A 27,967-nucleotide genomic window follows, 5' to 3' on the forward strand; every position below is an offset into this window, starting at 1 on the left:
GCCCCCTGCAGGTAATATACGGCGCAACGCAACACGGCATTCACTGATTCTGATTCCAGCTCAGTGCCAGTGGGGACGACAGGTGCTTCGTGTTGTTCTTTTAAAATGCGCAAAACTGCGATTCTTACGTCGTAAACTGACACTTTGAATCTTAAATATGATGTGAGAGAAAGCGTACGATCGTTTCAACCGTGGGAAAGGAGAGTCTACAGCGCAACAATGCTTCATTGTGCGCTTCATCATAATGTCCAGCGAGCGCTCATCTGTTCTCTTCTTCTCTGCGTGACGAGGACGGTCCTGATGACGCGCTCCTCCTCTCCATCATCTGACCTCAAATCCCAAATATCCGGCGTGGAGGAACTGCTGGAGGAGTTCCGCAAGCAGCTCCAGCAGGACGAGCCGGGCCCGAGAGGTGGCGCGGCGGACGGGGACCGCTGTGTAGGGGGCTTTCAGGCGCAGGAGGAGCGCATCATCCGCGCCAGCGCGTCCATCGAGCAGGGCGGCGCGTTCCTGTCCGCGCCGCAGCGCGTGTACAGCTGGAGGGACTGCGTGCACGCCTGCTGCGCGCTACCGCACTGCACTGACGCCATCATCCAGGAGGAGCTCACGCAGCCGGACGGCAGTCTGCGCTGTTACCTGTTCAACTGCTCCTCCGGAGGCAGGAGTGTGTGCTCGTTCTCGTTCCAGCCGGGGTTCAGCACCTACAGCCGGGCAGACAACAGCAGCAGAGCCCGCGAGCCCCCGGGGGGAGACCCCTCTGCTGCACCGGGCCGTCCCGACACTGCAGCCGGGGAGGAGGAGTCCCTAATGCAGGGTGGGTTTCTCCGTAGTGAATGTATCATGCCAAAAATGACGACGTGATTTCCACAAAAATATGAGGCAGCACAACTGTTTTCAGCATTGATAATAATTATAATAGCAACATTTCTTGAGTAGCAAATCAGCATATTATAATGATATCTGAACTAGGATGATGTGACACTTATTTCCGACAACAAAAGCACTTGAATGCGATGAGCAAATCCCGACTTCAGGATTGGGACATTCCGATAACACGTGAAGGCAGTCAATAAATAAAGTTTCTTGATCAGCAAGCATATTATAATGATTTCTGAAGGATCATTTGTGACACTGAAGAATGACGATATAATTTCCCCATAAATAGGTGAGAATAAACCTGGTGCCATCCATGATTCCTGTTATTTCCGACAACAAAAAATCACTTGAATGAGATGAGCTCGTAATCACGACTTCAGAGAAGTTTCCGATAGCACGTTAAGGCAGCATATCAATAAATAACGTTTATTGAGCTTCAAATTAGCATATTATAATGATATAATGGGTAGGCTGTCTCCGTTTTTTATTGAACATAAAAGCAAATGCATACAGTTACAACTCAAAACAGAAATAAACAACAACAATAGAATTACAAACAGTCGAAAAAAAGCCAGTAAAAAAAAGAAAAAGAAAAAAACATTGAGCCAGGGGTAGCCTAACATATAATTTAAAATAAATTAAATTCAAGAGAGAGAGAGAGAAATGGCTTGATTCCCTTTTTTTCATTATATAAAAGCACAATATATTATACTTTGTACACAATGTAAAGGACTTTAAAGCTTTAACATTGCTGGAAGAAGAGATAGTACCCAAATAACATGTCAGGTCTTTGCAAAAAATTATAAAAAGAGGTTTAAACAGACAAAAATTTGCACTTGTGTATAAAAAAAACGTAGCTAGAAAAATAAATAGATTTATCAGAAAATACTTGTCTTTTAGATTCTTGTTAGAGTTATAAAATCCAAATAAGACATCCTTAAACCACAAAGAAAAATTGACTAAAAAGAAGCACCTACAAACAGACAAAATTTCTTCCAAAAAATAGCGACCCAAAGAAGGTGTGGACTTGTCTTCCACTCCACAAAAGAAGCATAGGGGACCCAACTCAGGAAAAAAAAAAATTATATAAAGATTGACTGGGTAAAATCGATGTAGCAACTTGAATGATACTTCTTTAACCTTATTAGTGATTAAATATTTGTTGGATAGAGAGAGACCACACTTTCTTCCAAAGGAATATCATTAAAACAGTTACTCCAATAAGATATTACAGAAGGGACAGTAAATATAATATCGTTCTGAAAATGTTGTCTAATCTTTCTATTCCTGAGAGAGGCACTCAAGAGGTAGAAGAGAGGGTTTCTCCGGTTGTAGTGAATGTATGGGCCAAAAATGACAACGACATATCCACAAAAATACGAGGCAGCCCAACTGTTTTCAGCATTGATAATAATTATAAGATACTTTTCTTGAGCAGCAAATTAGAGTGATCATTTGTGACACTGAAGATATAATTATCCCAAAGCGACTTACATTGCATTACAAGGTACACATTTACATTCATATCAGTTCTTGCTTTCCCTGGGAATCAAACCCATGACCTTGGCATTGCAAGAAGTAACGCTCTAATGTTTGAGCTGCATAGAAAGCTTAAATAGGTGAGAATAAACCTAGTCTCATCCATGATTCCTGTTATTTCCGACCACAAACGCAATTGAAGGCGGTGAGCTCGTAATCACGGCAAAATTTCCAATAGCACATGAAGACAGCATAAGTCAATAAATAAAGTTTCTTGAACAGCAAATCAACATATTATAATTATTTCTGAAGGATTGTCTGTCACTTAAGACTGAAAATTCTGCTTTACCATCAGGAATAAATTTGAGTTATTTTCAATTCTAACAATATTTTCACTGTATTACTGTAATTTTGATCAAATAAATTCAGCATTAGTGAGCAGAATCTTAGTGACCCCAAACATTATAACTGTAGTGCACATTTAAAAGTAGTCAAAAGACTTCTAAAAGAAAATAAAGTGTTTATTTTTTACAGTGTCATTGTTTTACAAATAGGAAATCATATTTGCACTGTCTGAATTTGAATCTCCTGGCCTAAATAATGTGTTATGTGCTATTGGCACAGAGCGGAGAAACACACTGTGTAGATGCAACAACTAACTAGCACAGGACTGAAAACACAAGGAGAATAAATAGGGAAGCAAACAAAAGAGGGTAGCGAGGGAGGACAGGTGGGGCAAATGAATCAATAATCGTGTAACAAGATGGGCGGGGTTAGACAATTCCACAGGAGAGCACATGGCACAAGGAAATACATGACAAGCCATGTGCTCACAACAAACATGACTAAAACACAAACACATGGCCAGTAAAACAAATCACAAGCCATGTGCTAGCACAAAACGAGACATGAACACGCAGCCAATGAGAACACTCATAAGCCCACGTGTTCACACAAAACATGACAACATGAAAGCACACAGCTAGTGTTAAACACAAGCCGTGTGCTAAACAGTACAAGACAAAACAGGGGTCTATTCCAGAAAGCAGGTTATGTGACATACCCGGATATGTTTAAGAGAAGCGGATAACCTCAACTTTCGGTTCCAAAAACGGAGGTAACTTTCAGGGTATGTTAGTAGTCATAGCAACTCACTCTCGGAACTTAACTTGCTACGGAGCAGGTTATGTTCCAGAGTTAGTTTGTTTCAGAGAGGTGACAGAACATGGTGTGCCCTGACCATTTTAGTTACATAGCACTACTTAATCTAACCCTACTTTATACAGTCACAATAATTTTAAATGTTTCTAATTATATAACTTTCAATTTCAGGGTTCCCAAATGTGATTGGGGGCATTGATGGAACCCACATTCCCATTAAAGCTCATTCAGTCAATGAAGTAGACTATGTTAATAGGAAGTCAATCCATAGCATCAATGTGCAGGTGACAATAGATTTTTTGGGTGCTAAATGTTTGGGTGTTTAAACCATTAAATCACCCTCATTACTGGTCCCCACTAACTAGGTAATATGTGGCCAAGAGGAACCCAGTGAACCCGGTAGACCAAAGAGATGGCAGGGTGGTATGAGACATGATTTGCCAAAATCACTTTAATTAAAACCAGTTTACAGTCAAGTGTTGTTCATTGTTTCTTTATTTCCTGTAACAAAAGACATTTGTATTTATTGCTTTAGATTTCATTCAACAACAAATGACAGATTACTGTTCACATATGTTTCCCACCTTAAGCTGGTGCTCCAGCAATTCAATTTCAAGTCTGGCCTTTTTTAGGTTAAGCCTTTTCTCCGCCATTTGAAGCTGTATAAGGTCCATCTCCATGTCACTTTTTCTGATTTGCTTTTGAAGGTGGACCTTATACAGTTTTATGGCAGGCAACTAGAAATACTGAAAAAACTTTAATACAAACACAGACCAAATATTTAAATGAGGAAGGAGAACTGCAGAACATTTCTTACACTGCTAAGATTCTGTGTGGAGGTAGATGGACCCTCATCTGTATTAAAATCTCCTGCCATATTCTGTAAAATGACAATGTATTTATTCTCTTATGTAAAAAAGGGGGAATGCATTCCATGCATCATACCTCTATGGGCCTCCCCACATTTTCTGTTTCTGTCACTGGTCTCTTCATCATCATCCTACAGTGAAAATAAGGAAGGTCTAGCAAACAGAAACCTAAAGACAATAATCACTTACAACTGTGTCAGAGTGTGGTGTTGCAGGAGGATCCAACAATACAATGTGGCCATCAGCAACTGCAAGATAATTAAACCAATAAGATAATCATGCATATTCAATACTCAATGTATATTCTTAAACAAATACAACTAATAAAGAAGGACATTAGGAACATCTAAGTACTAGTAATGAGATTACAGTATACAGCATATGCAGTCAAAGCAGCATGCATACTGCACAAGGGAATCAATGACAGTAAAATTAATTCAAAATGCCTTTTTAAAATGGTGACAGTGTTGATGATGTTCTTTATTAAAACACTGACAAAAACAGTAGGTAAACATAAGTATTATCAATAAACATAAGTATTAATATGGTACACCTACATTTTACTAAGCTACTTGTCTTGGTAGCTGAGTCTGACGAACTGCCCCCTGGAATCCCATCGACCACAGGTCGCCCTTTATTAAGGGACAGTGCCAGCTCCTCAGCTGGGGTGAGCGGAGGGGGAGGTGGACCCCCACCTGTTTTACTGGCCTCAGCCTTCTTTCTATTGGCTACATAGAAAACTAAATTACATTTAATACTAAATTACATGGCGTCAGTAACAAGTTTAGTAAGTTTAGAAAATATTACCTTGCTGGAGAATGTTTTTGTGTTTCATTTTGACTTGGCTTACACTTCTTCTGGCTCCAGAAGGATTACACCTGATAAAACAAGAAGCCAACATATAACTAGCCAATTATGCGCATTACTACTGTAATATTAAGAAATGTATGGAGGCCAACAAGTAAATACTTGTTTATTTTTACTACATGCCCCCAAAGAATTTTTGTATCACAAATTATAAATGGGGTATTTTCCCATATTTTTGTGACTCACAAGGGGAAAATACCCCATTTATAATTTTCTAAACTCACGCATTTACTCTGTCCATTATTATTTGCCAAGCCAACTTTCTTTTGCTGATGCAGCAGTATTGCTTTTTTTGGGGGGTTTTTTGTTATAATGGGCTTATAGTCTTCATAAGCAAGCATTAAAACCTCCAACTCAGTTTCACCGAAGTATCGTATGTAGCTCGCTTTTTTTCTCCCTTGGTTTCCATGGTGACTCCTGAAATCGGCGATCCATTGAAAATGTCTTTATGTACTCGCCGTGCGCGTGCATTAACTCTGGGTTACCAATAGGAGGTTGATTAAACTAACTCAACATAGGTGTTTTGGAACCGACATACCCAGAGTAAGCAAGTTTGGGGTTAACCAACCAAGAGTTCAAGGTTTATCTGACGGTAAGTTAACCTTGCTTTCTGGAATACACCCCAGGAGTGTCAGGGCTCTGTCTCAAAACCAAGAAATAGACTAGACAGAAATGAAAGAACCCTGACAGTTAGATGATCATAGTATTATGCTGGGACTGTAGGGCTTAATAAGTTTAGTTTAGTATTCTGGCGCCATTCTGTGAAGTGCTTTAAAAACATATATCAGAATCTTATAGTGTATAGTGTATCTTAGAGACAAATGTATTGGTAGCCATCCTAAAAAGGATAACAAGGAGTAAAATGATCCGTTTTCCAATATTCATTAACAACCTTGCAGCATTTTGTACTAGCTGCAAGCGGGAAACGTGTGTTTGGCAGGTCCCAAAATAAAGAGCACTACAATAATCTAGACGGGAAAAAATATAAGCATGGACAAATTTTTCCTGGTTACTGGCTGATAGAATTGGCTTCAATTTGGCTATTGCCCTTAAATAGAAGAAGCAATTACGAACCACTTTCTTTATCTATCGATCAAATATGTGTCATAGTGTCTGGTATGTGTTCCCCTGGGTGTCCACTAGAGGTCTCTTTTCCCCATATCGTCACCAACTCACTATGAACTGCAATTCCCATAGTCCTTTGTCTGTACTCATCATTTGATCATTGCACACAGCTGTTTCCCATTACCATGTTAGTTCTGTGTGTATAAATACCCATCTGTTTCTTTGTTCATTGTGGATTCCTTGTTTTCTGTCGTGTTGCACTTCCCTGTTCCACTCTGTATTGTTTCTTGTTTTTGGACTGTCGTTTATGGATTTTGACCTTTTGCCTGGATGTTTACGAGTACGGATTACCCTAATAAACTGTGCTTGGATCTTACCTTTTCTCTCGTGTGCATTCCGTGACAGAAGGAATCCACCATGCAAAGATCCAGCAGTACGGGGATTCGTTTCTCTTCCCCTACCACCAAGGAGGAGAAGAGAGGAGGATCCGAGTCTTGGATGACGTTATTTCAAATATTTGCTATGTACGCTCAAGCGACTGAGGAGAACATAGCTGCCAGACGTCAAGGGGGAGGAAGAGGGTCCAATATTGCTACTAGAAGGTTCCCGGAACCCTCTTCCGCTAGCACTCCCTACTACAAACAATCCTTTGAGGGAACCCGCCTGGCCAGGATTTCAGGGACTCGTGGAGGCCGTAGGAGATGACAGGACCTTCGAGAGAACCTTCCAGTGAGGCAAACTGCGGCAGTCCCAGTGGACCTCGGAGAACCGGAGGTGGTGGTGAAAGCACAGTGGATAAGACACATGCCTTTGGTGTGAGAGACCCGGGTTTGAATCCACTGTGAGACACCAATGTGTCCCTGAGCAAGACACTTAACCCCTAGTTGCTCCAGAGGCGTGCGACCTCTGACATATATAGCAATTGTAAGTCGCTTTGGATAAAAGCGTCAGCTAAATGAATAAATGTAAACCTGCAGCGGTTCCAGAGGCGGAAAGCTTGGCGCCACCACTTCGCCATCAGACAAGGCGGAGGAGGAGGAAGCAGAAGCTTACTGTTCCCAAGCAGCCCGCTGTCGTCCCGGAGGCCGTCCCTGAACAGCCTTCTGTCGTCCTGGAGACCATCTCTGAGCGGCCTGCTCATCAGGTCGCGGTCGAAGAGGTTACCCTCTCCCTCTACGTTGCCGCTGTAATGTGTGTCTGGGCTGCACATGCCTCCCTGTTGGCTACCTCAGCTTCATCCTCTCCTGAACTAACCGTTGCCACCATCAGTCCCGCCATGACCAAGAGGGCGGCCTACACCTTTTATGCTTTGTCTGTCCTGCATGCTTGGAAGAAGCACATGGTGTCTGCCGATCCAGAGACCGTTCAGGTCACCGTCGGCCCAGGAGAAGGGGATCTCGCATGCGCCCTCTCAGAGCCTTCACCGCTGGTCCCATCCAGCCCTGAGCCTTCACCGCTGGTCCCATCCAGCCCTGAGCCTTCACCTCTGGTCCCGTCCAGCCCAGAGCCGGTGTCTGTTCCTGAGCCTGAGCCGGTGTCTGTTCCTGAGCCTGAGCCGGTGTCTGTTCCTGAGCCTGAACCGGTGTCTGTTCCTGAGCCTGAACCGGTGTCTGTTCCTGAGCCTGAGCCGCTGTCTGTTCCTGAGCCTGAGCCGCTGTCTGTTCCTGAGCCTGAGCCGCTGTCTGTTCCTGTTTCACCGCCATGGCCGCCCGAAGGGTCTTCACCGCCCTGGCCGCCCGATGAACTGTCCGCTTCGCTCTGGCCGCCTGATGAACTGTCCGCTTCGCTCTGGCCGCCTGATGAACTCTGTTTCTCCCTGGTCGCCGGCTAAGCCGTCACCCCTTGTTCTTGTTCCCCTCCATGGACCTGGCCCCCCATCCCTCCCCCTGATGCTCGACCATTCCACCTCCCTCCTGGACTCTTGTTTTGTTTTGAAGTTGTGTCGTGGAGCGCCTGGTAGCCGCTCCGTAGAGGGGGGGTTATGTAACAGTGTCTGGTATGTGTTCCCCTGGGTGTCCACTAGAGGTCTCTTCCCCATATCGTCACCAACTCACTATGAACTGCAATTCCCATAGTCCTTTGTCTGTACTCATCATTTGATCATTGCACACAGCTGTTTCCCATTACCCTGTTAGTTCTGTGTGTATAAATACCCTGTCTGTTTCTGTGTTCATTGTGGATCGCTTGTTTTCTGTCGTGTTCCACTTCCCTGTTCCACTCTGTATTGTTTCTTGTTTTTGGACTGTCGTTTATGGATTTTGACCTTTTGCCTGGATGTTTATGAGTACGGATTACCCTAATAAACTGCGCTTGGATCTTACCTTTTCTCTCGTGTGCATTCCGTGACTATGATAGATGAGTAAAAAATGACTCCTTCTTTACTTGGTCCTGCAGGTTCCCCTTCCATGGGCCCAAGTTATCGATTACCATTTGGCTACAAGCTGTGCGACCCAAAATAATTTATGTTTTGTTTTCATTCACTTGAATGAAATGTTGGCACAATAAATGTTGAACTTGACTTTTCCTGGGTCTGGGTTCCCCAGGTTTGGATGAGCCACCCCGCAGTGATGCAGGTCAGGATCTGGTGGTTCAGCTGCCGACGGACTGGGCGGTGCTGGACGGCAGAGACAGCACCGATGATCACCACATCACACATTATGACTGGGCTCTTGTGAAAGGAGACCCCTCTGTTAAAATGAAGGTAAACCTTTCATAGTCAGTCATCTCTCAAAGTTTAACACTCAACATTGCTCTGTGTGAACATTCTGACCAGTCGGACATAGCAACGTTTGAGAAAACCACGCTGTACTATTGGTTTTTGTACTAATGTTTGGTTTTCCAGCTTGAATCAGTGGTAATATCATATGGCACTCTCATTTGTGGTATCACTACTCATTTGCATTAGTTGAACTCGGATCAACTTTGTTGCTTAACTGCCACATCTGACTTCCAGTTGCTTTATCGCTGCAGACTGCTTTCAGTTTGAACAAGGAATCACTGCATTACGTGGCAAAATTTAAACGCTTTTATTACAACAAACACAGCTGTCTGTATTGCAAGTGTTTGTGTTGACTTGAAAGCCATCGATTGCTATCCACAAGCGGTTACATTTATTTGTTGAATGTTTGAGTCAGTTACATTGTAATGCCCTCCGTAGAGACTGCTAAATGCAGATCTGAGTAACACCGTCAGCTAAATGTTAATGCCGTATGTAGCATTCTTTTCCAGTTTTGTTCATTCTAATGAAAAATATCTGTGATCTGTCTTCTGTGAGAGACTGTTGTCAAGTATAGGCAAGATGGATGGGCAAGAAATTTTTTACGGTCACTGAAAATGTATGCATTCTGAGTGAGCACGATCCACACATGAAAATTTTAGCTGCAAGAAATGAAAATATATATATATTTTTTATAACCACATCAAAGTTTTGAATTGAAACTTTTTATGAGCTATAATTATTTTGCATTTGACAAAATTCCTGGTATATTCTCCAGCGGCTTTGATTCAGTTTGTAATCTTTCACAGCAATTACAGACTCCGTGAAACGAGGCGTTTACTGGTCTTATGTCGTCTTATGTCGTCTGTGTGTTTACTGGTCTTACGTTGACTGAGTGTTTTCTGGTCTTATGTTGTCTAACTGTTTACTGGTCTTATGTCGTCTGAGTGTTTACTGGTCTTATGTCGTCTGAGTGTTTACTGGTCTTATGTTGTCTGAGTGTTTACTGGCCTTATGTCATCTGACTGTTTACTGGTCTTATGTCGTCTGAGTGTTTACTGGTCTCATGTCGACTGGGTGTTTACTGGTCTCATGTCGATTGGGTGTTTACTGGTCTCATGTCGACTGTGTGTTTACTGGTCTCATGTCGTCTGATTTGAGCAGGCGACTCACCCAGGCCTGCTGAAACTCAGCGGTCTCAGAGAAGGGATTTACACCTTTGAGATCACCGTCACCGACACAGCGGGACAGAAGAGCTCTGACAACGTGTCGGTCAGTGTGCTCGCCCCTGCGCCAAACGCTGAAGGTCAGACATTACTGGGTTATCTTCCTTCAAAACTGTCATGTGAACATGGATGATTACTCTTGTCATTTTCTATGCGAGTTTCTGTGTGTTTGCCACAACTAGTGTTGTATAAAGTGCATGAAGACGAAGGTTCAGAGCTCAAATAGTTCTAAAACTTACAGGATATTTTCAGTATAATGAGCTATTATGTCAAAAGGTCAAGTAAATTTGATTTCTCAATTAACGACCCCTTAGAGATAATGGTGATATGCATGCAAACATGGTCTGCTGAGTAGTAATATGGATACTTTAGGGACTTTAATGAAACAATGTTTTGAAACAACGTGCAATGTGAAAAGCTATAAATGTGTACATATATGAACAGAGATTTGGGGAAGTTGCATTTCTAAATTCACCCCCTTAAAAAGACAACCGCAAGAAATAAAAACACTAGTAAGAGGGAAATTATCTAGGTAATCTTGTTAGTTGACCTCACTAATATACTAGTCAATATCCAGATAGCATGGTGACATTGATACAATGTTGACTCAGTGTTGATGCATCAACGCTATTTGCATTGAATTAACGTTACAAAGTGATGTTGCTTTAGTATCATTCTTGCACCCTCAGTTAATGGTGAAGCAATGTTGAGATTTCAACCAAAAATCAACCGTAATAGTATTGCTTCAACATTACAAAGTGATATTTTATCAACATTACTTTTGCACCCTCAGTTAATGTTGAAACTATGTTGAACAATAAATGGTAATGCTATTGAATCAACATTAAGTATGATTGATTCTACATCACTGATGCTGAATCAGTATTGAAATTAACAAAAAATAATCAATGGTAATATTGTTGAATCAACGTTACACTATGATGTTGAATCTAAATCACTGCTGTTGAATTAACACTGAAATTATGCATGGTAATTTCATGATGCATAGTATCCTGGATCCATTAAACAACTGGCCTTTAAAAATAAAAATCTGCCTGCCTCTATGGGAATTTAACATAGGGGTGTCTTGATTTATGCAACCTGTATTTTAAGGAACAACATTTATTTATTTACAAAACATTATTCATTCACAAAGAAAATTGGTGTCCTTAAAGGGGACATATCATGCTTTAAAATCGTTCCTTTTTACACGATTTACACTGGACCCGGAGCGAGATGAAAATGAAGACGACGAACCTGCAGAACAACGTCTTCATATGGATGTATCGCAATGGTATGTTACTGTATTTATAGTAACTTCTCCATCCATGCCCACTACTACAATACTGCATGTTTTAGCCCTCTAAATAAAGTGAAAGTCGATGATTTCTCTTGTTAAAACAAGCAGACTAACAAGACAAATGACTATGGCCTAATCTTACCACTAAAAATCTGTATTGATAATATGCTACATTTAGAAAAGCATCAGAAGACACAGAAGCTAAATGACCGTTGTCATGATGAAACTCAACAACAGTAATACTGCTACAGACGTGAACTTAAAAAAAAAAAAAGCAAGACAAAGGTACTGCTAAACCATGACCACCGTGTGTTTTAAGAAAGTAAAGTACTTTATTTTTATTAACGTTATTTACAGCTTACCGAAGTGCTCTGTTCGTCGTCTCCAAAGATAGAAGGAATTGAGCCCTCAATTAGACAAAGTCTATCGGCAAATCAGTCTTTATACTGGCGGAGGTTGCTAAAGTAGTTATCCTTGAAGTGCTTTGCGCACACAAAAATGACTTTACCCACAGATGTGGGTACATTTCCATGAGAAATAAAACTCAACCAGACACTTCGAAGAGGTTCTGATGCTGGGAGACGGTGTAATGAAGCTTGTGGGTTACTACATCCAACAACTGAACATTTTGACTTACCCTCTCATAACTTCCGCGTCCTTGAGCTTGGACTACAAAATCGCAGCAAGAGATAAAAATGGTGGATTGCTCGAAGTGTTGGGCCGGGAGTCGATGTCCTTATTTGGCAGTTCCACTACAAATACTGTGACGTAATTGTTCAAAAAACGTCATAGAGAATAGAAAAATCGGAACAGGTTGCAAAATATGACCAAAACAGAATATAAAGATATCAACGAAGCACCTGAAGAGACTAATTTAAACTTTTCTGTACTTATAAACACTCCAAATATACAACAAAATGCATTTACGGGCTAAAAAAGTGGATTTAGCATGATATGTACCCTTTATAGGTTGGATTTTTCCTCATTTTTTTAAATTAAGGCATTAAGATCAATTTCCAATTTATACCTCTTTTTAGTCAACTTTAGCATGGCGGTGTTCACTTATGCTAGGCACTGTACATCCGAGTGAACGAGACGGAGGGAAGTTAACACTGAAATTAGCAAAAATAATCTTTGGTAATATGGTTTGATCAATGTTACAATGTGATGTTGATTCTAAATACATTTTGTTGAAACACTGAAAATACAACAAAAGGAATGTCAAACAATTTGTTGACATCTGATGTACCAAGTTAATGTTGAAACAACATTAACATTTCAACTACACTTCAATGGTGCGTCAACAAATTCCTGACCATTTCAAAATTTGGCGAAAACCTTTTAAATTATAAATGACACCTTTCCAGCAGTTTATTTAAGTTAAATTTATTTTATTCAATCAATCAATGACAAAAATATATTAAAAGATTGCTCTATAAAAAAGAAAGGGGGAGAAATAGGACAAAAGCATTTCAACCAAATAAAATTGGCTTCAGAAGTCTGATGTCATAACTACAGATGGTCCAATTGTTCAGGTTTTTAAAAATCTGTCTTGCATCAGACTACTGCTTCTTTTCCTTTGGGTTCTCTGAAATCTGAAAAAGAAAGCATGTTCTTCAAGAACGAGTCAATTCAGTTGTCATACATACAGTCACATTCAAGAATGTTAATATACTAAACACAATACGATTCACTTTTTTGAGTTGCTGAACACAAAATATTCTAACTACGATTATAGTTTTGTTAAATTCTGTTTATTTACATGCACCTGAGACCTGCAGTGAGGGATTAATTGACAGCTGCTGTCAGACTCTGAGGGGGCTTACACACTGGCAGTTTAGTTCGGAACAGCACGGTTCGCATGAAAAATCGCTAATGTGAACGCTGTAATGTGGTCCCGGGTGCGCACTGGGGTACCGAACCCGAGACTCCCTGGAGGAGGTGGTCTGAGTTCGGTTGCTCCCGAACCGTGCTGCGGTTTGCCTGTATGTGAAAGCAACACGGACTCGGGTACGCACTTGTTCAGGAATAAAAGTATCCTGCGCATGCATTTTAGCCGATTATGATGTATTTAGATAAAACACATGTAAGGGATGATAGTATTGATGATTTACCTTTGATACGAGCAAGAGTGATCCTGCAGTGTATTCGCGCGTAGTGCGTGAGATCAGCTAGGGCAACAAATTAATGGAAATCCACTATCTCCTTTTGCAAGCAGCGGAAAGACAGCTTATGCGCGACACACACACACACACACACACACACAGACAGTAAACCTGTGTTGTTAACTCCGCTATAATAGCACCAAATTAATAAAAAACACAATATAGGCTATTGACCCGCATAGTGTTTTCTGTCATGCGCTGTGCACGTTTGCAATGACGTAAGATGCACCCAAACGTTGTTGTAGGGAGATACCCATAGCTATGAAATATGACATGTCTAGTTAATTCATTCTGATCGTTTTCAATACTCGCAATTCCAACTCCTGACTCGCTACAGTGGTTTTGACGAAACAAGATGGTTTGTATACTGCCAAGGGCGTGGTAGCTCGTACGTCACCACCCACCCCTTATGTCACGAACCACCGCAACCACCAATAGGAAAATTCAACTGCAGTAGCCACCGTTCAACCTGAAGAGGGCAGCACTCAGACGTTTTTACACCATATATTGAAGAATTAAAACACTTTATACCCAAATGTCAGAAAAGTTACTCGAATCGTTGAGCAGCACTAATAAAGCCCCATTCTTACAGATCATTAACTAAAAAAGTTGGTTTAGGGTTTAGTTACCCTTTAAAGGGATAGTTCAGCCCGTAATGAAAATTCTGTCTTCACTTACTCGCCCTCAAGTTGTTCCAACCCTGAATGAGTTTCTTTCTTCTGTTGAACACAAAATAAGATATTTTAAAGAATGTTGGTAACCAAAGTTGACGGTGAATATTGATTTCCATAGTAGGACAAAAATACCATGGAAGTCAATGGCTACCATCAACCATCACGTCTGGTTACCAACGTCCTTCACTCTATCTTCTTTTGTGTGATGCAGAAGAAAGACATTCATACAGGTTTGGAACAACTTGAGGATAAATAAATTATGACATAATTTTAATTTCAGGCTGAATTCTCCTTTAAAAGCTGCAGATTCACCTTATGTAGACCTTAATTTCTTTAAATATCACAAAATAGCCATGTCAGTTACTTTCTTAATAAACACAAGATGTTTTTTGTTATTGTGTTTCAGTGGAAACAAGCTAAACTGAATGGAAATCAGTTACATTTCTCAAATTTAATACAGATTCAGGAATATGGATGGTTACCTTGGCTGCGTTCCAGTCCACTTTGAGCCACGAACTCGCAAACTTCCATAAGCACTTCCCCTCGGGGGAATCCCTGCCGCCATTTTGAAGTTTATATGGACAAACCCTAATCACCACCACCAAAAACAACTCTATGATATATGAATTAGAATTTTTTTATATATATATAAAACAACCCAAACACAGCTATATACATTTGGATGCTGCATTTAACAAATTCTTAAAGGGGAAACATTTTTTAAATAATAAATCAACTCCATAGCTGATTCTAAGTGATCAAGGGCTTAGGACCTTCCAATTCAACCCATTGCAGTTTCCGCCAGTAGTTGGCATGCGTGCAACATAAGCAATGACGTACAGTGGACACACCCATGCTAAAGTTGACTAAAAAGAGGAATAAAAAATTATCTTTTGGAAATTGATCTTAATGCCTTATTTTAAAAAATGAGGAAAAATCCAACCTTTAAGGACACCAATATGTCTTTATGAATGAAAAATGTATCGTAAATAAATGTTCTTCCTTAAAATACAGGTTGTGTAAGTCAGGACACCCCCATGTTAAATTCCCAAAGAGGCAGGCAGATTTTTATTTTTAAAGGCCAGTTGTTTCATGGATCCAGGATACTATGCATCCTGATAAAAGTCCCTTGGCCTTTGGAATTAAAAAAGCCCCACCTCATCACATTCCCTTCACCATACCTAGAGATTGGCATGGTGTTATTTCAGTTAGGCTAATTGCTGGTTTGATTTGCATTGAGAGTTGATCTTATGGAAAGTGCCCCATGCCAATCTCTAGGTATGGTGAAGGGTATGTGATGATGTGGGGATATTTTAATTCCAAAGTCCAAGGAAACTTTATCAGGATGCATAGTATCCTGGATCCATGAAACAACTGGCCTATACAAATAAAAATCTGCCTGCCTCTATGGGAATTTAACATAGGGGTGTCCTGACTTATGCACCCTGTATTTTAAGGAAGAACATTTATTTATTTACAAAACATTATTCATTCACAAATAAAATTGGTGTCCTTAAAGGGTGGATTTTTCCTCATTTTTTAAATTAAGGCATTAAGATCAATTTCCAAAAGATGATTTTTCATTCCTCTTTTTAGTCAACTTTAGCATGGGTGTGTTCACTTATGCTAGAAATTGTACATCCGAGTGAACGAGACGGAGGGAAGTTAGCGAGTGAAGGGCATGTCAATTTTGGACTGGAACGCAGCTCTGATTAAGCAGTAATAAGGCTCAGGATATCATCAAGTCCCAGGTCAGGTGATTATGCTGTCGACAACAACTCAGTGTATAATCAATGTCAGTATTATCAGGATGGTGCTTCTCTTTTTTTTATTGTCCATCTTCATCTGCCTTCACTCCTACTAAAGGAGCAATGTGCTCTGCATGCAAGCACTGACGGATGCAAGACATGTTTGCAGTGTAACATTCTTGCTCATGTTCATGTCTCCTGCACTTCAAGAAATTTGTTAAATGATGTTAGAACTTTATTTAGGAAATTCCTAATAAACTTTACTAAAGCAAGATGCATCTTTTAAGAATGTAGAAAAATAGTTGCTTTATTCAAACAGTTTAATTACTTTTTAATGTATCTAATTACAGTAACAACACAAATTAAACGCAAATAAGCACGCAAAACAAAGGAACAGAGAAATAATGTAGATGCACCATTGTTTGAAACTGTGCTAGAGAAGTCATGTAAGTATGCCAGATGGTTCAACAAACAAGAGGTCTGTATAGGATGCACCTACAGTATGTTTTCTCTCTAATGAGGAAGCATTAGACTACTGAGAAGTGCACATGCAAAACCAAAATGGGCGTTTACCAATCAGTGGCCAATTTCAAACTACAACTAGATGGTAAAGTTCGTAGACAAAGTAAAAAAGAAAGAAAGAAAAAAAGAATGAAAGAAAGAAAGATTAGAAATTAGAAGTTAGAAAGAAAATAAAGAAAGATTAGTTTGAAAAAAGAAAGAAAGAAAAGTAAAAAAGAAAGAATGGTTAGAAACAGGGGCGTCACTAGGATTTGCATTTTAGGGGGGCTAAGCCCCCAATGAGGGTACAAATTATTTTTTTTAAATTATAAAAAAAGGTAACACTTTAGTTAAGGATCTAATGCTCACTATTAACCAGTTTCATTACCATGCAAAGGCAGGGTTTTATAATCACTGTGGTCCCAAATGTGAGGTAGGGCAGATAGGGGGGTTCTGGGTTTCCCCGAGAAGATTTTGATATTTTGATTTCTCTGATCTACATATTTTTGGTTTCTCTGATCTACATATTTTAAGATGTTTTGAAGGCCAAAAAATTTGGATAACAGCTTTAAAACCATGTCAGTGGGCAGCTGATTATTTTTCTCTCCTCATCAGCATCACACTCTTTTTCTCTTTGTTTTTATCTTGCCCTGTCTCTTCCCCTCCTAAAGCTGAGCTTTGACTGATATACGTAGGCTTTTAATTTTTGTCTGTCAGTGAAGAAAGTAAACATGGGTCAACTGATAGGTTGATTTAGCCTATGAATCATTTTCTCAGACACGTTTATTTACTGAAAGCTACTAAAGCTATGTAATTAAGTTTATTAAATGCATTCACAATATGTAGGCTACACATTCATTATTGATCTTATGCCTAATACAGGGCCGTAGACAGGGCTTTATATTCAAAGAGGTCCTAAATTTGAGGTTGGTATAGGGGGTTCAATTTTTTTATTTCTCTGATATGCATTTCAAGATGTTTTTAAGACCAAAAAAATGATAAGAAATAGCTTTAAAACCATGTCAGTGGGCAGTGGGCATATCCAAGATGGCGCCGCAGATGGCTGCCTCGGTGTGGAGCTCTCCAGCTATTGTGTTGTTTTTGTTCGTTTGTCCTGTGTTTAGTCATTATTTTCCTATCAGTTTCACCAAAGACAAACTACTGGACATTAGGAAACACACACCAGAAAACTTCTATACAGTTTTTGATTATTCAGACGTTTTGCTGGACATTCTCGTCGGAGGGGCAGCGGTGTTGTTCAAACGCGCGGTCAGACGCAAACGCGGGAAGCGAGCCGGCGCGCTGGTTAAACTCCACGAGCGCGGCCTGCGCACTGCACTCCCCAGCATTCATCTTGCGAACCTCCGATCCCTTCCTAACAAAATGGACGAACTACTTCTCCTCACAAGGATTAACAATGATTTTTCTAACTCTGCTGCTCTGTGCTTCACTGAAACCTGGCTGAGTGAAGCCACACCGGACAACGCAATACATCTGCCGGGCTTCCAGCTGTTCCGAGCGGATCGCATCGCGGAGCTAACGGGGAAAACGAGAGGTGGTGGATTGTGTTTCTACATTAACGAAAATTGGTGTTCAGATATAACAACACTGAACAAGATATGCTCTCCTAACTTAGAGACCCATTTCATTAATTGCAAACCTTTCTACTCGCCACGGGAGTTTTCCTCTTTCATTCTCGTGAATGTTTACATCCCTCCAGACGCGTGCGTGAGCGCGGCGCTACAACAGCTGGCTGAAGAAATATCTGAAACGGAACAAAGGCACCCGGACTCTCTTCTAATAAATATTGGGGATTTTAACAAAGCAAATCTTTCACGTGAACTACCAAAATACAGACAGCACGTTACATGTCCCACCAGAGACAGTAATATACTGGACCACTGTTACACCACAATAAGGAATGCGTTTCACTCCATCTCACGGGCAGCTTTAGGGCTCTCTGATCACTGTTTGGTTCATCTCATACCGACCTACAGGCAGAAACTGAAATCAGCTAATCCCGTGTTAAGGACTATTAAAAGATGGACTAATGAAGCAGAGCAGGATCTACAGGCCTGCTTTGATTGCACTGATTGGACTGTTTTTGAAGCGGCTACCACCGATCTGGATGAGCTCACAGATACAGTAACATCATATATAAGTTTCTGTGAGGATACATGCATTCCTACCAGGACATTCTTATCATTTACTAATGATAAACCATGGTTTACTGGGAAACTCAAACACCTTCGTCATGCCAAAGAGGATGCCTACAGAAGTGGGGATAAAATCTTGTATAACCAGGCCAGAAACAGACTGACAAAGGAGATCAGAGTTGCTTAAAGGAACTACTCTGAAAAACTGAAAAAACAGTTTTCATCCAACGACCCATCATCAGTCTGGAATGGCCTGAGGAACATCACCAACTACAAGTCACCATCCCCCCGATCTGTGGACAATCAACACCTGGCTGACGATTTAAATTCATTTTACTGCAGGTTTGAAAAGCCCTCATTCACACCACACACCGGCTCTACCTGCACTTCACACATTCACCATCACCTTCTGCACTCCCATTACTCCCCCCTCCTGCCATCCAACCTGAGCTTAAGGTCTGTGTGGAGGATGTGAGCAGAGTCTTCAAAAAACAGAAGACTAGGAAAGCCTCAGGCCCAGACGGCATCTCATCTGCTTGTTTAAAAGCCTGTGCTGACCAACTGGCCCCGGTCTTCACACAGATCTTCAATAGATCATTGGAGCAGTGTGAAGTTCCCTGCTGCTTCAAATGCTCCACTATCATTCCTGTCCCCAAAAAACCCAAAATCACTGGACTTAATGACTACAGACCTGTCGCTCTCACGTCTGTGGTCATGAAGTCGTTTGAAAGACTGGTGCTGGCCCACCTGAAGGACATCACTGGACCCCTGCTGGATCCCTTTCAGTTTGCTTACAGAGCAAACAGGTCTGTGGATGATGCAGTCAACATGGGACTGCATTATATCCTGCAACATCTCGACAGACCTGGGACTTATGCAAGGATCCTCTTTGTGGACTTCAGTTCGGCCTTCAATACCATCATGCCTGATCTTCTCACAGCCAAACTGACCCAGCTCTCCATACCATCCTCGATCTGTCAGTGGATCTCCAGCTTCCTGACGGACCGGCAGCAGCGAGTGAGACTGGGGAAACACACATCCAGGACTCTCACCACCAGCACTGGCGCTCCCCAAGGGTGCGTTCTCTCCCCACTGCTCTTCTCCCTGTACACTAATGACTGCACTTCTAAAGACCCCTCTGTCAAGCTCCTGAAATTTGCCGACGACACCACTGTCATCGGTCTCATCCGGAATGGTGACGAGTCTGCTTACAGACTGGAGGTTGAACAGCTGGCTGTCTGGTGCAGTTATAACAACCTTGAGCTGAACACGCTCAAAACAGTGGAGATGATCGTGGACTTCAGGAGGAACAGCCCAGCACTCCCCCCACTCACCATCATGAACAGCACTGTGGAAGCAGTGGAGTCATTCAGGTTTCTGGGCACTTCCATCTCTCAGGACCTGAAGTGGGACAATCACATTGACTCCATTGTAAAAAAAAGCCCAGCAGAGACTGTACTTCCTTCGCCAGCTGAGGAAGTTCAACTTGCCACAGGAGCTGCTGATTCAGTTCTACTCAGCCGTCATTGAGTCTGTCTTATGCACATCCATCACTGTCTGGTTTGTTTCAGCTACCAAATCAGACATCAGGAGACTACAATGGACAGTCCGGACTGCGGAGAGGATTATTGGTGCCCCCCTACCATCCCTCCAGGACCTGTACTCTTCCAGAGTGAGGAAGAGAGCAGGTAAAATCATCACAGACTCCACTCACCCTGGACACCTCCTGTTTGAACTGTTACCGTCAAGAAGGCGACTCAGATCACTGTCCACTAGAACATCTAGGCACAGGAACAGTTTCTTCCCACAGGCCATTTCCCTTCTGAACAGTTAACACTCCTCCCAAGGCATATGCCTTTGAGTGCAATACTCCCACTGTTTAGTGCAATATCCTACAACTCAGGTGATACTTAAATGTAGATTTATTTATTTATAATATTCAAAACACTGTAAATATGTTCATAATCTGTAAACCTGGAAATGTCTATTCTGACCAAATCCAACTGTGATAGTTTTATTCTCATATATTTATATTTTTATTGTTTATTCTTATATTTTGTAGTATTATGTTTCATGTTTCTTGTTGTATTTCTATATGTCCACTGGAAGCCTCAGCACCAAAACAAATTCCTTTTGTGTGCAAGCACACTTGGCAATAAAGCTCTTTCTGATTCTGATTCTGAGTAGATTATTTGTCAATACCTGCTATCTCCTCATCTCCATCACTTTCTTTTTTCTCAGTCTCTTCATCCCTTTCTCTTCCCCTCCTAAAGCTGAGCTTTTTAAATTTACTAAAAGCTACAATTTGTATTATTTTTTCAATATGTACATATTTATTATACACATTTCAATGAAAGTCTATGGGAGTCTATCAGTCTGAAAAGATATAGCAACTCAAGTCAGAACAGTCTGAAGGTCTGACCCGAGTTTGGTGGTCGTAGCTTTAACGGTCCAGGAGGAGATACAGTCTAAAATTTGGCGAAGAAGAAGAAGAAGTTTAAGTACAATATCAGTAAGTTGGCTTTTCCAAGCCAACTTAATAAATGTTTTTCAACCATTTTTCAACAGACTTGCCTGAATGATCTTGTGCTCTTCAACTACAAATCACTGTTAGTTCAATGTCTCTGTCTCCACCCATGTGTGCTGTTGGCTTTCATCAAAATTTCAATGCTGATCCAACGCACTTTAAACATTAAAAAGTCAATCTCAAAACAAAATGATGGTTTGGATCAAAACTCAACTTTGTATCCGTGTCACCATGCTATCTGGGTAATAATAGTCCACTTTTTGATTATTATTATTATTTGTAAAACAATATTTGTTTAATCATAATATGACCTTTAACACTGCTTTCTTACTGCTGTACATGTGTTTTTATTGTCTTTGTTTCTTATCATATTGTTCTGACGTCTGTTATGTGCAGACCCTTGTAATTGCCCAGTGGGGATTAACTAACTGTAAACATGAACCTGTATGGACGTGACACAGATGTGTGTGTGTTTCCTTAAAGTGTGTACAGGTCACTGTTCTCGGTATCAGTTCATGTGTGATGATGGCTGCTGTATTGACATCGGTTATGCCTGCGATGGAAAGCAACACTGCCCTGACCGATCAGATGAAGATTTCTGCCAAAACTGTAAGCCTAGACCACCAAGCCATTCTCCAGCCATCTTCTCAAAAGGCTTTTCAGTACCCCAATTATTTTAAGATATATAAAAGTGTTTGGTCTGTTTTATAGTTGATACTGGTCACAAGTCCAACCCCTCCTCTAAACATGGGCCAGATATACAAAAGCCTGAAGCAGGAGCCCAGACGCCATCACCGATACAGCTCACTGACAGCCCTAAACCTGAACAACAACAACATTTTAATATTCTTGGCTTCAGCAACCAAGGTAATGCTCATGATACATCATTCAACACACACACACACACACACACACACACACACACACACACACACACACACACACACACACACACACACACACACACACACACACACACAGACACACACACACGTACGTTTAAAGGAATAGCTGAAATTTCATCAAATTTCATCATTATTTAGTTACTCACTCTAAATGTCTTGAAGAATGTTTATGCCTTTAAATAAGCAAGACACTGTTGGAGATAAATCACTCTGACTGCTCAAACACATGATGAGCTCAGAATTCATCCACTCTTTTCCTTTCCAATCTCTTCCAACAGCTTTCATTAACAAAGCCTGTCTATGGCCATATTTACATTACATGGTTCAAGTGACCCAATTCCCATTTTTTGTTGGCACAAATATAACCCACAAACGTAACAAGCACATGGATTCGGATATTCTCAGATCGGTTTCAGGCCTCATTTATATATGGAAATAAATCTGATATGAATTGGATATATCAACTCAGGTGGACACCAACCGTGATCACATGACTCTTTTCAATGCCAAAGCTGTAACAAAGGCTCTCCTCTTTTTTCTTCTTCTCCGGCTTAAGAGACAAATGTTTTGCTGGCCTTTAAAGATGGTGCGGAAAGCAGAAATTGTAATATCATTTTGTCTGTGCCCTTTGCAATTTGCCCCATTTTTAGTTCATTTTTGGCCTAAGCTTTTACGGGTCAGTACGTTAACCTTAGGTTGTTTCGCCAAGTGTATAGTGTAACTGCAGATATCGGATATGGGTCACTTTTATATAGTCAACAAATTGGAATTGGGCATCAAGACCTGCAGTGTAAATGCGGCCTATGTCTAGACACTTGATAGTGTGTAGAGAGCAAAAGTGTGTGTGTGTGTGTGTGTGTGTGTGTGTGTGTGTGTGTGTGTGTGTGTGTGTGTGTGTGTGTGTGTGTGTGTGTGTGTGTGTGTGTGTGTGTGTGTGTGTGTGTGTGTGTGTGTGTGTGTGTGTGTGTGTGTGTGTTTGTGTGTGTGTGTGTGTGTGTGTGTGTGTGTTTGTGTGTGTGTGTGTGTGTGTGTGTGTGTGTGTCAGATCCCTGTGCAGCGCCCCCAATGGCCGGCCCGTGTAAAGGGGTTTTCCCACGCTGGTACTATGATCCTGAAACGGGAGACTGCCAGCACTTCCAGTATGGCGGCTGCAAAGGAAACCACAACAATTTCCTCCAGAAGTCTGATTGTGTGAATGAGTGCATTCAGAAGCCACGTAAGACTTGACCACCTTTGATAGTGATGGGAGAAACAAAGCTTTTCAAAGTTTTATATCAATTGAACCGTTTGCTTCGTAAAATTGTTTTGAATTTTACTGTTTTGAAGCGTTTGAATCGCCACACGCTGGTGACTCCTGCTGGTTATAACAGTGTAAATGCAACAGAAACTCAGGCCAAACTTGCATTAAACAACCTTTTACAAACCCATTGCAAACGCTTTCTTGAAAGTAAAATCTTTCAAATGCAATAACTAATCATCTAATCATCATTACATATCAAGTGTCTGTATTATGTGTGTTCTTTTATCAATTTTCAGGGCTTGTTTTGTTTGTTCCAAGGATGGATCAGCTAAACAGGCCTATAAGAGACTATTAACTACTATTATTTCTTTTAATTAAACTAAAGTCTAATAAAAACGTCTACAAATGTATAAAACTGACATCAGGTAAAACCCACAGACACTTGTTCAATGGTTCGCCAATCTCAGTGGCTCCTCATGATTCATGTGTTCACAGAGATCATCGCCCACCAGCGGTGAACCTTTGACATTTCGAAACATTTCGAAACAGTTATGACGTAACAAAGATGATATGCGCTCCGAACCACTGATTCAAAACAAACGATTCACAAAGGTTTCGAAGCTTATTAAGCAGAGTTTTGAAATCACCCATCATTAAACTTTGATTAGCTGATCAAATGTATTAAATAAAATTTATTCAATTGAGAATACTGTGACTCTAAAAATGATTCGTTTGCCATCTTTCAGCAGTAACAAAACATCAGGACACTGCAACTCCATTACCCAGCAGGATAATCTACAAATGTATGTGCAACAACATCAGGTCTTGTTTCAAATGATTTAAACAATGTAAATGTAATGCACGTTCACTCCGTGTTTTCATTGATGTCAAAGAAGAATATAGTTTCCCCTTAAAGTGAAAATCAAAGTGTGCTTTCACGAACTACACTGTTAACATCAACAATGCGTGTTAGTGTCTCATGCCCCATTATTGTTTTTTGTGTGACTTCAGTTAGGGAAGTCTAGGAAGCTTGTTTTAAAATTAGAATAAAAAAAATGATAATTAAAAAAGCTATTATACCACGCAATTGTGACTTCATATCGCACAATTCTGACTTAACACACAATTGTGACTTTTTTCTCACAATTGCGCATTTACATCTCGTGATATAAAGTCGTAATTGCCAGTTATAAAGTTAGAATTGCGTGATATAAAGTCGCAATTGTATGTTTTTCCTCAGAATTACATATTTATATCTTGCAATTCTAACTTTATAACACGCAATTGCGAGATATAAAGTCAGAATTGCGAGATGTAAACTCGCTATTGTGAGCTAAAAAGTCGCAATTAGCTTTTAAAGTGTTTTATTCTGTGGCGGAAACAAGCTTTCATAGTAGTCAGACTCTTTAATGTCCTTGTGTTAACTTTGCTTTTGATCAAATCAAAAGACTGCAGCACGTAATGATATAAAGAACTGGTTTTCTGTGTGCAGCTCCCGTATCCTCGGGCCATAAGGAGAAACTGCAGAATCCTCTCTCAGAGCCTCAGGATTCACTGTCAGCATCCCAAATACACCGTGTACTGGAAGGACACCCTCCCCCTGAATCAGGTGCGTTTTACTTCACGAGTACCCAAACATAAACACATGTATGGAGTTAGGATTGTTGCATTATTCCAAATAAATAGATTGAGATTCACAAATAAATGTAAAGAGTTTAACAAAAAATTTATAAAACTCACAAATAAATAAAATAACTCTGCCTGGTATTTATTTGTGAACCGCTTTCTGTGCATTTGTAAATCCCCTCACTCATCTGTGGATTTTGAAACACTTCTAGCGTCGACGTGCTGACAAATCCACAAATAAATGACTCCACCCACCGTTTACCTAAGCCAATCAGATAACGGCCACATTGAGCTGACCAATCGTAGCTCTGCTCTTGTTGTTTCATTGTGTGTGTGTGTATAGGTGCAATCCTCCCGCTAGCGTTGGGTCTGATCATCAGCGCTCTGCTCTTGCTGATGGCGGGCTGCAGACTCTGGCTTGTGCGTCGCAGACTGAAGAAAGCTTTGCCTCTCACCACAGAAGAGTCCGATTACCTCATCAATGGCATGTATCTGTAGCAGAACAGCCACCTGTCAATCAACCCTTCAATCCGATGCACTGTTTGTGCATGAGTGTGAGTGTGTTGTCAAAAGAGTCTAAAGCAGGAGTAGCCAGCCCTGCTCATGATGCACCAGCTGTGCGTAAGTTACAGTTACAGCCTAGTCTCCATGTAAAGGGCACTTTGGCTACGGTCAGGCTGCAGGCGAATGTGGCCCAAATCTGATTTTTTTTTTTGTTGCTCAGATGTGAATCAGATCTTTTTTTCTCATAATAGTATCAACGGCCCAAACCACATTGGAATCTGATCTTTTTAATTCCGGTTTGTGCCACTTCCATATCTGGTCCTAAATCTGATACAGGTCAGATGTTTTGTAATGCGAGCGCAGTCTGAACAGTCACATCGAACATCACTTTAGATCACTACAAAGAGGAAGTTATCGAGACAGTTGTGAAAGGCAGTCAAGTCAAGTCAAGTCATCCTCATTTATATAGCGCTTTTAACAATCTAGATTGTTTCAAAGCAGCTTTACAGAGATAAAGATATAATTTAAGGTAACAGAGATTGGTTTGGTTTTATAGTGGCTCTTGAAAAATGTTTTTTCCTGCTAAAGTTAGTTTTGATTGATTCACTTCCATCTAAATGATAGTTTGTTATTAAATTAGGGGCCGCTAAGACGACACCGTTCTCTCTAAACAGACTTTAAACGTGAACCTGTGATAGGCGCTGATGGCGTTCACATGCGCATTAAGAATTGATTCTATAGTTATGTGCGTTTGAATATATGTGCGCAGGTTTATAATTCCTTACAAACCATGCCTTAACAAACTACTTGTCTATAAATTTTGATGCAGAATTTTTATTTTATTTATTTTTTATTTTCTTATCACTTTGGGTAGGTACGCGAACCGAAAAATTCCACAACTCTTTATCTGTAGAGTGGTATAGGGATCCTCCATAGGGAGAGGCTAGTTGGCACTTCAGCACTGCATTGTCATCAGGTCAGTGAGTGACAGTCAGTGACTCGTCTTTGTTTTTTAAATTGCCTGAGCGTAAATTGGCATACACACTATGATATTGGCCACATTTAAAACAACAGTGTGAACAGCTGTACAAAAAATAAAAATCAGTAAATTGGAATTGAGCACTAAAGCTCGCAGTGTGAACGAAGCCTAAACGACATCTTGTGCACAACTAAATATTTTTGCACCATTAAGCTTAGTTGACTCTGCGTATAAACAAAATATTTCTAGGAGTAACGCAGCATATTGATTAAATTGCATCAAAATCAGACTGACAGACAAACTGCAATCCTTGAGACATAAATGATGTTGACATTTACACTCATTTAGATTTTAGAAGAGAGAACATTACGTGAATAAATGACTTGTCCTCAACGCCTCTGTGTGCCGTGTTATACATATTTAAACAATCATAATAAATGTATTCATTTTTTCTTTTTTGTAATATTATTTATTTGTGGCTCCTTATTAAATTCAAATTCAAATACAGTTTCAGAATGTAGTAATAAGCATGACCCGAGTGTGGACTTTACGTTGTAAGAACTTACGAGCGGCTGGTGCAGAACCCGAGATGCCGATGAAACACCTGAAGCTCATGAGGAAGTTCTTAGTGCTAAGTGTTCTTGCTGTTGGTAGTGCAAAATGACACAACTATCTCTCCTATATTGTATGCCAAACTAGGTTAAGTCAGTCTCAAATCATGGTACCTTGACAATTTGAAAATACAATATCAATCATGTGAATGAATTTGGATTTAGCTTTATTGTTTTTTAATGCAGCATGATATACCACAAGCCTGATGCTTCTGTATGACCTTAACTGAGACTTGCAGTATCACAGAACATTTTTCTGTTTAATTCGGGAGAATGTCTGAAAATGTGCTCCGCCTTGATAAACATTTAAACCATTATGTTTCTGTACATGAACATGTGGTTGACATTGTGTTTTTTATGAATCTCAGTCCAGGCCAGGGTATACAGTTTTAATTATTAGAAGTATTGGTGCCATCTTAAAAGTTACAGATTGCAACTTTACAATTAAACAGACCACGACATAAAAAATTTGGCCTTATATCAGAGAAAATCGGGCTAGAAAGATTTCAATGTGGTTTTTATGGCTAACTGTGAAATGAAATACTAGTCTGTATAATTAGTGTAATTGTGCTAAAAATGTTTTGAAACTATAAAATATGATTGTAAAAAATATCACATTATATTTGAATGATCTTGGAGAAATACATTGTAAAAAATCAATTAAAATGTGGACCAACTATATGAGTATCCATATTTTCTTCTGGTTTGGATTTAGTCACATGCTTAATTGTGCGTACATAAATGTGTGTGAAAAACCAAAGCTTCATATCAA

General features: G+C 40.4%; 2 protein-coding genes across 3 annotated transcripts in view; one reads left to right on the forward strand and one right to left on the reverse strand.

The window, feature by feature from the left end:
• Window positions 1-27,874, forward strand: lrp11 (low density lipoprotein receptor-related protein 11). 2 transcript variants are annotated; one of them, XM_077219654.1, is made up of 9 exons: window positions 1-814; window positions 8,861-9,018; window positions 10,198-10,339; window positions 21,814-21,939; window positions 22,042-22,197; window positions 23,281-23,451; window positions 24,222-24,278; window positions 24,968-25,084; window positions 25,445-27,874. In XM_077219654.1, exons 1-9 carry the CDS (start codon window positions 220-222, stop codon window positions 25,597-25,599), a joined length of 1,677 nt encoding a protein of 558 aa, XP_077075769.1. In that variant the 5' UTR covers window positions 1-219; the 3' UTR covers window positions 25,600-27,874. The 2 variants fall into 2 exon arrangements, with proteins under 2 accessions (XP_077075769.1, XP_077075770.1); XM_077219655.1 differs by lacking the exons at window positions 23,281-23,451; window positions 24,222-24,278 and having other exon boundaries at window positions 46-814.
• lats1 (large tumor suppressor kinase 1) overlaps window positions 1-27,967 on the reverse strand; it is a 310,530-nt gene that overhangs the window by 58,364 nt on the left and 224,199 nt on the right. The gene's annotated exons all lie outside the window — the stretch shown is intronic.

This window comes from Siphateles boraxobius, unplaced genomic scaffold (assembly GCF_051911475.1).
Source record: "Siphateles boraxobius isolate OS27281-9 unplaced genomic scaffold, OSU_SipBor_1 8, whole genome shotgun sequence".
In the NCBI taxonomy this organism is placed as follows: domain Eukaryota; kingdom Metazoa; phylum Chordata; class Actinopteri; order Cypriniformes; family Leuciscidae; genus Siphateles; species Siphateles boraxobius.